General features: G+C 39.4%; 1 protein-coding gene across 11 annotated transcripts in view; it reads left to right on the top strand.

Annotated features, from left to right (window-relative positions):
- GRM8 (glutamate metabotropic receptor 8) overlaps window positions 1–13518 on the top strand; it is an 845179-nt gene that overhangs the window by 144463 nt on the left and 687198 nt on the right. For 7 of the 11 annotated variants that reach the window (XM_055283870.2, XM_063642236.1, XM_055283871.2 and 4 more), the window contains exon 3: window positions 10058–10274. In XM_055283870.2, coding sequence (XP_055139845.1) covers window positions 10058–10274 — 217 coding nt within the window. Of the gene's footprint in view, window positions 1–3741; window positions 3843–4497; window positions 4610–5728; window positions 5750–9659; window positions 9672–10057; window positions 10275–13518 lie in introns of those variants that run through there. The other 4 variants (XM_055283874.1, XM_055283873.1, XM_063642241.1 and 1 more) reach the window with 4 other exon arrangements.

The raw sequence follows: 13518 nt of genomic DNA, 5'->3' as shown, positions 1-13518 counted from the left end.
ATTAAGTACCTGTCAGTAGACTGCCTGTCCTCTTCATTTCTGCAAATTGGGTAGTGTACACATCTGAAGGAGATCTCAAGTGAAAGAGGCAATCTGTGGCTGGTATTCAGTGTCCATTCCTTTTTCTTCTTCATTTTTCAATGTGTCAACTTAATGTCACTTCATCAGGGAAGCTTGCCCTGTCCCTTGCGGACCAGGTGAGTGGCCCTGTAACTCTTAGCGGCAGGTTCGTAGCTTTCACAACAACCATTACAATTGCGGTTAAATGTTTATTTGGTTGATTATTTATTGAATGCCTGCTTTTTCCATTTGGCCATATGCTCCATGGGGCTGGGAGGACCATGTATTGTTTACAGTCCTGTCTTCAGGGCCTGTCACCGTGTCTGGCATGTAGTAGGAGCTAATTTGTTGAATGAATTAATAAAAAAGTAACCATTAAAAACATTTAATTTAACTATTAGAAGAAGTGTATGTATTGGTTTAGCCTTTTAAATTTCTGTGTAATTTTGCATATGCACTGATTGTAATTTTTTAGAATCACAGAGTACTGAAATATATGGAAATTTAAATAAAACTGTTCAATTTTTTTAAAAAGGCAAAATTGAAGATAAGGAGGTGCTATAAACTAGAGAAACTATAAAATTAGTTGGAATATTAAAGTCCTCTTTTTAATTTTTTGAGTGGCAGTGTCTTTCTCTGTCACCCAGGCTGGAGTACAGTGGTGCAATTATAGGTCATTGTCACCTTGAATTCCTGGGCTCAAGTGATCTTGCAGCCTCGGCCTGCCAAGTAGCTGAGGCTACAGGTGCACCACCATGCCTGGCAAATTTTTTAATGTTTTGCAGAGATGGAGGTCTCACTGTGTTGCCCAGGATGGTCTCAAACTCCTGGCCTCAAGGGATCCTACAGCCTCAGCCTCTCAAAAGGCTGGAATTACAGATGAAAGCCACTAGGCCAAGCCTAAAGTCCCTTTCTTTGAAAGTGAAAGTTTTAAATCCAACTTGCTAGTAAAACTTTTAGGGTAGTTAGGCTTAAAAATCCCCACACTACTAGTAACTTGATGGATTAGAACAATTCTTTTCCTAAGGAGCTGTTGTGCTTTCTCCTTGTAAAATGTAATTAGCAGATGTAAAAAAAGGTTTATTAATCTTATAGGGTATAATTATGGTTGCTTATATGTAAATTATTTCATGTTCATAGATTGCTTCTTTCATTTTAAATAAACAGGTTAGAAGTCAAAATGCCATTACCAATTTGATTAAAATCATTACATTTCTTTCTAAAACATGGTATTAGTTATTTTATTTTCCATAAGAAATCCAAACTTCATTAGTCTAATCTTAGGATTGGGATTTTCAATAGCCAAATCAAAATGTCTTAGTGTAGATTTTCTGTCAAAAATATTTGAAAGCATCAAATTATGAAAAAGTAATATAATGTAGAAAACTGAAAATCTGCACAGCTATCCATACATTTAGTTCACATGTCCAGTGAGCAATGATTAATGGTGCCTTGGCTAGATAGCTTCTGCTTGGCCTGCCACAACCACTTTCTTTTGCTGTCTGCTGGCTGCCCTGGAAGGTTCCTTTGTGCAGGCAAAGTCAAGTTCTCTTGCTCTCTGGCTTCCAATAGATTTGGTCAGAGGGCAACCCAGCAGGAGGTGTGTATAAGGGAGAGGCCAGAATGTAATTTCCTTTTGAGTTTGCCAGGGGCTGGCTGTGTCCTTTTAGAGAGATTACTGCTCCCCTCAAGGTGGCTTCCGTTCATGACTCTGTAACTGCTCTCTCTTAGGGCTCTTGGGTAACAACTGCCAACCTCAACCTCTGACTCCTTCTGGGTTGTGGCTTTCCACTGCCTTCCCTATATGCTGCTCGTGCCTTGAAAATAGTCCCTTTATTTAGTCTCCTTGAGTCATTTGTTTTCTTTGCCTCTATGACTCATACAATACCCATGAAAAGGAGGTGAGAAAATGTGCCCTTTTACAATTCAATGGTCTATTCAAATGAATTATCTGAAATCAACGTATGACTTTGTAAGTGTAATATATATTTATACTTTCAGGCAGATATAGATACAAAAACACACTCTTTATGTTTTGAAGAAAACGTATCTCTCATGATTTGCTGCCAAAATTTTAGGTTCACCATTAGTAGCAAACCATCTTTGAATTATTCATCTAGCAGTGAGAATGGATTGATCTTGTCTCTCCTCTCTCAGGTTGACTTTGTTAGTGTGCTCTGCATTTGTGAGAGGAAGGTTCTGGTGAGGAGTGTGGTCTTCATCCTGGCCCATAATGGAATTCAACTCATGACCTTAAACCTACTGTGTTACACTCAGCTGTGTTAACTAACCACAGGCCCCTTTGGTGCAGGTGTGTGTGTAAAGCTCTGCTTGGTCTTAATGAGCTCATGTTGGGGAGATAGATAAAAATATGGTGCAATATATTGTACTCCTGGCTCTCCTTGACCCCATGATTTCCCATTTCAGTAGGCTTCCTCTCCTTTGCTTTTGCTAAACTCTGTTGTGCATCAAAACCCAAAGGCTCACATCCTCCTCTGAATCAACTATGGGAACTCAACTGAGAAGAAAAGGGCAGAGACTGAATTTCCTATTTGACACCAACTTGTACAAACAGGAATCTTAACTGTCGACTATGTGGACAGGATTATTCTGAGCCAGTCCTGATTTGGGGAAGGAATACTACTACTTCATGTTTTTGGATGCAAACTTGGGGTAATCATCCATTTTCTTTTTTGTTTCACTCTCTGGCTTTACAGTTCCTTTCTTCTTTTCCCTCTCCTTAGCCTGCTTTGATGAAGGTGGGAGGAACGTGAAAGCTCAGGGCAGTGTCCGGGAGAGTTGGGCCAGTGCTGGACATTGACTTCTAGTCCTAACTCCTCATTTTTATCTAATTTCTGATTATATACTGATGTTTTGCCACAAGCAACTAGTAGTTTTAATACTAGAGAGCAGTCAAGTATAAAAAGACAAAGTTAATGGCTATAATAATTATGCTTTTTTTGACCTGAGTTTTGCAGCAAAAACAAATCTACCCAGAGGCCAGGTGGTAGGAAGCTATCATCCTGATGGCCGCTGTTGCTAACCACCATCACTGGAAAAGTGCTCAGGCAAGCACTACCCCCTAAGGGAAGAATGCGACTTCAAGCTGATCTTTCACTGGAAAAAACCAATGATGTTATTGAGTAGCACAAAGACCCCACCCCGCCAATCTGCTTCACCAATTAAGTTCCATGATCAATGGACAAGGTTGTTTGTAGAGAACAAAAACCTTTTTTGGCAAGCCGGGGGAGAAACGCTTTTTCATGGCGAAAATGTATGTGATTCAGGTCTTAAACTGTCTTCTGTCTGCAAACCTGTACTCAGATGTATGCAAGTTTCTTGCAGAAAGATTGAAATTTCCTAGAATTTGGAGGGGCTTCCTCTAAGCTGTGCTTTAGGTGGCTTTTTGCTAGCCTTGTCAGGGGTGTCTTGGCTTCCTTGGGATATTTAGCAAACCAGTAACTGTGGTGAACAGATGCAAAACTTAACGGCATTCTGAATAGACAAGGCAAGTTTCAAGCTTATGGCAATATTTTGATGTGCAAGCAGTGGGAAACCTTGAGGCAGCTGAAGTTGTTCTTCCTTGGACCACAAAAAGAGTATTTCTGGTATCTAAAAGTCTCCGAGTCCCTTGGAGCCTCAGAAGTCCTTTATTTCATCACTCAGTCATGTACAGTAAGGCTCAGTGAAGGCAACATGGAGAGAGACAGTTGGTTTGGGGGAGATATAAGCACTTTTTTCCCTGTCTGGAATATCCATCTTACAGATAAAGATAAGAAGGGGTAAATGATCAAATAATCTATGATATTGGCTTTTGATTAGAAATGTAATTTTTATTCTTTAATGACACACTGAAGTCCATGGGCTGTCAAGGTGTTTTCCAAGATAGTTATGAAGTTTTCATGGCCATTTTTGGCATTTCAAAAAGCAAAGTGGCAGTTGTAAGCTTCCCTACGAGGAGACTGTACAGGCTACAACTGAAGCTGCACTTCGGTGATTTGAACTGGAATTCCATCACTTCAGCTTGGTAAAAACAGATGCCTTGTGCTGATCAGAAGTTTTGCAGCTGAACAGATCTTTGATTAAAAAAGAATATGGGAAATGGGTGGTGTTTTAACTTAAATAGTTTTATAGAAAAATCTTTCAAAGTTAGGATACATGGAAGAAAATAACAAAAGGAGTTCTTGATTAATGGATGGATGGGCTCATTTTACTTTCAATGAATATTTATTGAACACCTACTATCTCCTGGGAGCTCATGTTACATCTGTAAACAATGCAGAAAATAACCCTGTGGAATCTACATGTTAGTAGGGGAAACAGAATACACAAATTAATGCAGGTGGTGAAAGAGGAAGGAAATAAGTAGGGTGATGAGGTAATAATGGAAGGTGAGGAGACAACACTAGATGGGGTGGTTAGGGAAGGTCTGTTGAGCTGAGGCTGAAGGATGAGAAAGGCCAGAAAGGACTTACTTGGGAAAATGTTTGTGGTGATATGTGTGAGTGCTGGAGGTGAAACAAAAAGGAAGCCAGTGTGGTTGGATCAGGTGAGTGAGAGGGATAGGTGGTCAGTTGCCAGTTCAAAGGATCCTGTGACAAGAGGTTTGGGCTATATTCTAAGGGCAATGGGGAAATGATTGAAGGACTCTAAGCAAGATTTTTCTAAGATCTTTTTTTTTTTTTTTTTTTTTTTTTGATACAGAGTTTTGTTCTTGGTGCCCAGGCTGGATTGCAATGGTGTGATTTCGGCTCACTGCAACCTCTGCCTCCCGGGTTGAAGTGATACTCTTGTCTCAGCCTCCTGAGTAGCTGGGATTACAGGCGCCCACCATTACGCCTGGCTAAGTTTTGGTATTTTTAGTAGTGATGGGGCTTCAACATGTTGACCAGGCTGGTCTCGAACTCCTGACCTCAGGTGATCTGCCCACCTCAGCCTCCCAAACTGCTGGGATTACAGGCGTGAGACACCGCACCCAGCCTTTAAGATCTATTTTTGTAAAATACCAGTTTTCTTGCTGGTGTGGCATAGATTTGAGAAGAGCATGAATGGAAGCAGGAAGAAGAGTCAAGTGGCTTTAGGAATCCAGATATCACAGTGGCTTGGACTAGGGTGTGGCTCTTTGCTCCACCATTGCTGCTAGGTCATAGCCTAAGATGGCTAATGGAACTCCAGGCATTATGTCCAAATTCTAGCCAGCAAGAAAGAAGGAGGATCATGAAAAAGGCATGCCTTCTCCTTTAAGGATCCTTTTCAGAAGCTTCACTTACCATTTCAAGGAAGGCTAGGAAATGTAGTCATGTTCTGGGTGGCTAGGTAAAAACTGGAGGTTTCATCTAGAAGGAGAACAGATACTAGAAGACAATAATCTCTGCTAACTCCTGTTAATAATATATGTAAATGAATTTCTTTTGAAATACAATTTTAATCTCCTTGAGCTCTAAGTCAAATTTTTGGAATTTCTCGAGTTTGCAAGTCCAATATTCACAGAATAGCTAGTTAAATGTAGATTAAGTAATTAGCTTTATTAACAGCTGGGCAAGCACCAAATAACTCCCCAGGCACATGACTATCTGTTAAGAACTGCATTCGAGATAATTCAGCTTGAACCTGTGCCTCCTACTCTTGCACCACATCTCAACCTTGGGACCCACTTCTGCCTGCACAGAAGACTTAAAGTTCACTTGCAGTGAGTAGCATGGACTTCAAGTATTTCTCAAATGTCTGGTTGCCAGTGGAATATAGAGAGAAGAAGGTGGGCTTCCTTTCCAAGAATTGAGGCCCAGCATGGTCTCTTGACATTATAGAGTAAAGAAGCCTGAGATGTATGTGGACAGGTCAGAGAATAAAGGGAGAGCCTGCTATCCCCTTCTGCCCAATAAACGTAGAGCTCTGGCTTTGATTTCTTTCCCCCTCCATGGTGGGGAAAGTCAGTAAAGGAATGGAGAGTGAGAGAGGAAATATTTGTTCTGGAGCTCCCAAAGAGGGTGGAGTTGGGGGGTAGGAATCTCCTCTTCCGTGGGCTGAAGTGAGAATATAGTGAGAGAAGAAAAAGTGTTTTTCCTAACCAAAATAATTATTAGAAAAGTGGAATGTAAAAAAATTTTTTTTAAAAAAGATGATGAGTGTCCTGAGTTATATAATTAATTGACTCAAATATGCTTCATTTGAGTAATAGAAATATGGCCTTATTTAAGCCCATATGATATTTTTATGAAGTCTCAGCACAAAGAAAACAAGAAATGAAGGAAAGCAAAATGACAGGTGTTTTCAAATATGCAATAGGATGCCTTAGGGAAATGAAGGAGAAAGGAAATAAGAAAGTCACCTAAGGACAGTGGTAGAGAAGGCTGGAAGGGCAGGTGGCTAGAGAAGGGCTAAGAAGTTAGGGCAGGGCTGAGATTGGGGAGCCACAGCAATGTTGTCTTCTACAGAGACTTGTCATAGGGGAGTGTTCATCAGGCTTCTGGCACACCCAGGGGTAATGAAAGAGCAGTTCACAAAAAGATTATTTGTAAGTGTGGGCACAGTTAGAAAAAACAAGGGATGATGAAGTGCTTAGGAGCCAACAGCAGTGGGGAGACCTTACAGGGGCAATGGTACAGAGTGGTCACTGGAATCTGGCAAAAGCTTTAGCTGTGGGTGAGGGGCTAGTGGGAGAAACACTGAGTCAGTGGAAGAAGCTGGGGGATAAATATCTAACTTCTTTCTGTCGCCTCTCGCCTTCCCATGTTCTGCTAGTGCCTCCGGGACAAACTCAACTAGAAGCCAGAGGCAAGGAAGCCCAGGCAGTATGGTTATACAGAGCAGCCTCCCAGGGTCTTTGGCAGGATAGGGAAGGATCAGGAGGGTCAAATGGAGAATAGCCCACACAATATTTTGGTGGAATTCCAGGGAGGAGGTGGTGGGGAAGAAGCTGTATTAAATTTCCTGCAGCAGTTTAATTAATTAATTGCCCTCAAACATTCATTGACCACTTGCTCTGCCTGGTGTTGGGGATACCAAATAAAGAAACAGAGACCCTGCTTGGTCTTGAGAGGATCATAAGCCAGCAGAGTCATGATTCTAATGTTAGATGGTGGAGGCTTTGGAAGACAGGAATAGCAAAAGACAGCTCTGCCTGGTGGAGTTAATGAAACTGTCCCCAGAGGGAGGTGACTTTTGAGCTGGATATTGAATTTGTGTAGAGGATCATTAGATAGAGGAGAGCATTAAATCTCCCTGGTATGGAGAAGGGTGAAGATGCTGTGAGAATATGGAGAGAAGGTACAGGTCAGGGGAGGAAGATGAGACAGAATCTGATGATCTTTGTGAACCAGACCGAAGAGTTTGTATTTTATCCTTTACGTTGGCAATGGGAGTTAACAGAGGCTTATGAAAGACACTACTTTTTTTTTTTTTAAAGGATGGAGGAACTGATATTGGGTGCATTTCCTTGCAACTTCTTTTCTTGGGATGCTTTCCTTCTTTTTCCTTTCATTTTTTTTCTCTGCTTTTCTTCACCATTCACCACCTTTTTTTCCATTGCTGTGTTTCTGGTAATGAAACCTCCAAGGTTAAGGGGGTAGTTACAGTGGATTTGATGTAGGGAAAATAAAAGAAAACATTCCAGGTCTTTAAAAAAATTTCTACTTCAGTTGCCAGTAGGGGTTTAATTTGTGGATGGTAGAAATACTGGGGATGCTGGCACAGAAATTAAAATGCTTAATGAACCAATGCTTAGTGGTCTACCACAACAAAATAAAAATGAGATGTGACTTCATGAAAACTTGAAAACTTGTCTTGAAATACTATTCATATACCCTGATGTGTATTATTGTAGAGTGAAAAAATAAAAATACAAACACATACTCTCACATTACTTTCCCACACATTGATCTGCAAAGAGAAAACTCTTCAAGACTTTGGGGAGAAAGTCCATTACTGAATTAATCAAACAACCATCTTCTATCTGCACTTTTATTTTTTATACCCTTTACACCTGTTTAATTAATCCTAAACATGAGGCTGACTGCTAATTAAACAGCCTGGTAGTGACTGACTGAAGGTAGTAATTTGAGATAATTAGTTTTGGTTTCAAACAATTTTCACACTTTCTGCTCATTTTTAGAAAGGGTGGCTCATTATTATAGGCAGGGTGGGAGTTGTGTAAGTCATTTTACTGCTGGACTCTTAGTAGCTCAGGAAGTGGGAGTATCGGTATCCAAAAAGGACAAAGAAATGGTATAGTGCTATACAATTTGCTATAGAATGCTCCCCTATTCCCTTCCCCCCACACAACCCCTGCTCGCACATACACAGAATTTCTTCTAAAGTGAAAGTCAGATGGCCGACTTATTTTCGTTAGAAGATAGGAATGCACATACTTTTGATATTTGGGAAATTTTTACCTAGTAAGAGGTAGATCTCACTAAGTTATCCATGGTTTCCTTCCCAGGTCTTCTGAAAACAAACAAGAAAAGGTGAAAAAGGGCAAGATTTGGTGTGTGGTTTGAGATTTGGAGGGGTGTCTTTGCGAGTAGTCTTGTACTATGGAGTCACAAAATCTAACCAGGGGAAAAATTTGTCAAGATAAGGCCAGTATATCTGGCAGAGAAGGCAAAGGGCAGGATGAGGTGGGTCAGATGGTTTTCATGGTCCCACAGTGTTAACAAATAAGTTAACACAGTCCCCACCAGGAGAACAGAACCAGAAAGAATTTGGGGTTAAATGGGTCACGCTATTCTGGGTACTCACTGTTACGGCCAGTGTAGGTGGATCCAAGTTACATGGAAGGGGAATGAACAGTCAGCACCCTGGACAGCTCCAAGCACATTGCTCTGCTGCTGCTCCCGGGGTGACTTTTACGTTTTAGGAACTTCACTGTTATTTCACTGGCCACTAGTAGGGAATAGGACTCTCTAGACTTAGGAAGGTTATTTAGATGTTGAGAGCTTTACAAATATGTCAAGGGTGGAGTTGAAACGTTTATATAGATTGGGAATCATCTGTCTAGACTGTAGTGGGGACTATTGGATCCCAGAGTGTGCAGCCCTGTGGGGAAAGATGGAACTGCAACTCCGACATCCTCTTTGAGCACTGACATTAGCTGCAACATGTGATGTAGCATAAAGTTAATTTTTTCATGTACAAGTCAGACCTGCATCTTCAACCAAGCTGCCTGAATTAGGGCATCTTGGAGTCACTTTGATCTCTGAACTTTCACTCATACCACAGCATGGCAGCAGAGGAGTTACTATACACAATCACATAGCTCACTCTCCCACATTATTGAAAAATGACATAGGATTCCTCGTTTTGAAGAATTTCTGGCAATTCTCCCCATTAAAAGAAAAATAGTCTCTTCTAAAGAATTTATGGTCTGGATTCCCTTTTCTGTGATGTTTTGAAGGGGGTTAGAATGATGTTTCTATGAGAGGATATGTGGCTGCTGGCAATTCTCAAATCTTTTTGTGGCACTCTGATTATATCAATAAACAGTTAATAGACTTGCAAAACTATTTAAAATAATTTACTAAAAATGTAGTCTTACGATTAAAATGGTATCAAGTGTAAAAAAATCTCATATTAAATTCCCTGTTAGTCATTGTATAGCATTTATGTCCTGTAAAGCCAAAGCCAGTTTCAGAGGCGATCTTTTCTGATGCATATGCCTTCATTTTTCTCTCCTTTCTGCACCAGTGCTTATCATGTACAGACTAAAAAAAGCAATATCAACAAAAAGCACAAATGTTTTGCTTTGGCTCCAGAAACAATGGAAACTAAAGCAAAATGAAATTCTTTCTCACTGTTTAGAAATACTGTGCATTGAGAGAAAGTAAGCCTATGGGCCATTCAAAAATACTTTCTAATTAAATTGGTAGTCATAAAACTGTATTTTGGCTTCAGGTTGATATGTCTAGGTTTCTGGTATAGCCTTGGCTGTTTAGCTCGTATGACAATCCATCATTCTTCAAGATTCCTCATGGGTTGAAATGACCCATCATTTGTTTTGCAGATACCTCAAATCAGCTATGCATCCACAGCCCCAGAGCTAAGTGATAACACCAGGTATGACTTTTTCTCTCGAGTGGTTCCGCCTGACTCCTACCAAGCCCAAGCCATGGTGGACATCGTGACAGCACTGGGATGGAATTATGTGTCGACACTGGCTTCTGAGGGCAACTATGGTGAGAGCGGTGTGGAGGCCTTCACTCAGATCTCGAGGGAGATTGGTAAGCATATATTTATCAGATGATTGTATTTGGAGGTGACAGATTGCTGATGCCTGAGCATCTCCAAGTGCTCTCTTATCTGTAGGGAATAATTAGAACTCCTACAGATGCATGAACTAGGCTGTCCACTCTAGAGGGAAGCTGGATTTATTATAAATGATTTTGTTGTTCATAGGTCTATCAAGGTGACACTTTGGTGCTAATTTAGGAAGTAGGACTCCTGACTCAAATGAACCCTTTTTAAAGTTGTCTGTTTTGACAAGGGAGTTTGCTGGCACATTAGAGCCACTGTAAATTTGAATAAATGACATACTATTTGATTGTTCTAGATGGAAGTTTACATTAGCAAGTCATTAAATTTATAAAAAGTCAGTGGAATTTCCAACACTAGAGGGATTAAGTCTAGTAATCATCTTAAAACAATGCTGAAGTAGCCCCCAAGGCTATACTTAAGCACTATTCTTATTGTCATATTTGACTTTTTGCATTTTTATTCTTAAAACTCTGAAGCTTAGGATGTGATGAAGGGCAAGATGTAAAAACTTGTTTACAACAAGGTACTGCTGATGTCCATCCTGGGCTTTTTTTTCAAGGTGCTTATTCAAGTGTCTAGGCATTTCACCATCTTGTATGTGTAGCCATGAGGTTGTAAATCCATTCCACTACTTTGAAAACACAGAGCAAAACAAAGGAACAACTTAGAGCACAAATCTTAACTGATGATTTGTCAACAACGTATCTTTGTGAATGAAATATGTTATTGTTACTTAAGTACTATTATTCTTATTAAGAATGAATTTTTCTATAAGTAATAATATTTTGTGGAAAAATTAAAGTGCGCATTGATTGTTTTTCAGTAATTTTGAGCCTGAAGGAAGACATTATGTTGACAAATTTATTGTTTTTCTTAGAGGCCTCGACTCAGAAAAAAGACCATGGGACTGATTTGGGCTTAACCATAATTACCAAGGACAAATGTCTGATGTTATTGAAATAGGATTTTCACTTGAGAGACTTGCAGATGACTGCAAGCTTTTCTGTACATAGTAGGACATAGAAAATTATAATACACAATATTTAGTATCTTTAACATTTGTTCCACATTTGTGCTATTGCAGAAAATGTGTGAAGGGCCTGGTCTTGTTGGACAGATTGGGCTAATTGATTTAATTGGACAACTGTTCACACCTGCTGTAAGTGTACATTATGCCATAATCTTTGCTCTCTGGGAATTTATATCATTACTGCTATAAAACTGATTCAAAACATTCAATTGATCTTTAAATTATGACAAATTATATTATCTTCTTGGGTAATAATCTAAAGTTTATCCTTAGAGGAAATGCCCACTCAAATGAAAACAATAGCTTCTGGAAACAGGGTTAATGTATTATTTAAGCAGCTGATGTCAGTTCTTACCAGAGTGATAATTTAGCAAGAGGAGGGAACTAATAGAGTATGTATTGAAATAAGTTTTCCACAGTGATCCTGGACATTCTGCAACTTGAGGACACATTTTATGTGCATGAGATAGATTACTATAAAAAATTCAAAACAGGACATAATCTGCCAATTGTTGCAGAATCCAACAAAATGCATTGTTCTAAAAGTTAAGTGAAACCACAGTTTTATTCTTTTGACTAAAATAAGAAATACTTAGTTTTTACTTTTTAGAGAGCATTGCTGTGCTTTGGTAATACTGTCACATAAAAGGATTTAGATGGTGCCATTCATTATTCCTGTTTCTATCATAGTCATTAGCATGGGAGAAAATAATTTTGGTGCCTTGTATATGCTCTTGATGAGAGCAACACATTTCTTCTGTGTTGATCTTTTCAGTATTCTGTGACTTGATTGGTTGTCCATTCTATTTCAGTTCTCACTTATCTGGGGAATGGAGGAGGGATGGATTGTCAATTAATATGCAGAATACTGAAAAGGCCAAATTAGTACCACACTGGAGTATGCCATGGAATATATTAAATATCAAAATCATCCCTCATTTTAATGACAAAGATTTTATCTAGAACAAAAATAGCTGAAAATTAAACCTTTTACATGACAATGATATTAATGGGAATGGCAAATGGTAGCAGCTTAACCCATTCTGAAATTATCTGATGTCTCTAATGAAAATTCATTAGTTCTGTAACATTTGCAGCTCTTACTACAACATTGATGACATCTGTCACCATGTTAGTAGTGTGTTTTTAAAAAAAACTCAGTAGCTTGACTGAGAAGGAGATGTATACTTTCAATTTTTTTGGAGTGTCTGCCCATTAATAGAATTGTATATTTCCCCAACTCATAATGTTTTCTGTACTTTGTTCTGAATTTCTCTTTAGCAACATTGATTGCTAAGAAATTTCTGTGTAAATTGAGTCTTCCTCTGTCTTACCTCTGATTAACTCAAGCAGATCATAATGGAATGATGGTGAAGTGAAAATTGGTTTAGTTATAAATTGCTTGTACAGTTTGATTAGAATGTTTTTCATTTAAAAAAAAAATCAGACTTGGGGAAGTGTCTTTTGCGAATCTGGGAGAATAGAGTTTATGAGTGTATGGTGGTCATGAGCAGACCTCATTGATGGCTTTTCCCTAGTTGAGATCTTTCTGAATGGGAGAGGGCCAGGAGACACTTGATAAAGACAAATAGCCCCTTGATATTCCAGCTGTTATAGTGTCATCCCAAGGCATCTCTTGACTATAGGATTATTGCTGGAGAAGGAAAAAAACATATTTGGTATCAGCAAATACTGACTGGAGCATAGTTCATATAGTGAATTATGGGAGACAAAATTGGAAGGCTTGACATAGACACATGATTATTTCCAATCATAGGGTGTTTATTTTATCCTTGGTTTTCTAGACAATGGAGGTGTGTTAGGCCATTCCTGCATTGCTATAAAGAAATCCCTGAAAGTGAGTAATTTATGAGAAAAGAGGTTTAATTGGCTTATGGTTCTGTGAGCTGTACAGGAAGCATGGTGGCATCCACTTCTGGGGAGGCCTCAGGAGGCTTACAATCACGGCAGAAGGTGAAGCAGGAGCAAGGGGAGGGAGGTGCAACACACTTTTAAATGACCAGATTTTGTGAGAACTCACTATCTTGAAGACAGCACCAAGCAGTGAGAGATCTGCCCCCATGGCCCAAACACCTTCCACCAGGCCCTGCCTCCATCACTGGGGATTACATTTCTACATGAGATTTGGGTGGGAATAAATATCCAAATTATATCATTTC

This window comes from Symphalangus syndactylus, chromosome 6 (assembly GCF_028878055.3).
Source record: "Symphalangus syndactylus isolate Jambi chromosome 6, NHGRI_mSymSyn1-v2.1_pri, whole genome shotgun sequence".
Classification (NCBI taxonomy): Eukaryota; Metazoa; Chordata; class Mammalia; order Primates; family Hylobatidae; genus Symphalangus; species Symphalangus syndactylus.
This window is presented reverse-complemented; position numbering and strand designations above follow the sequence as displayed.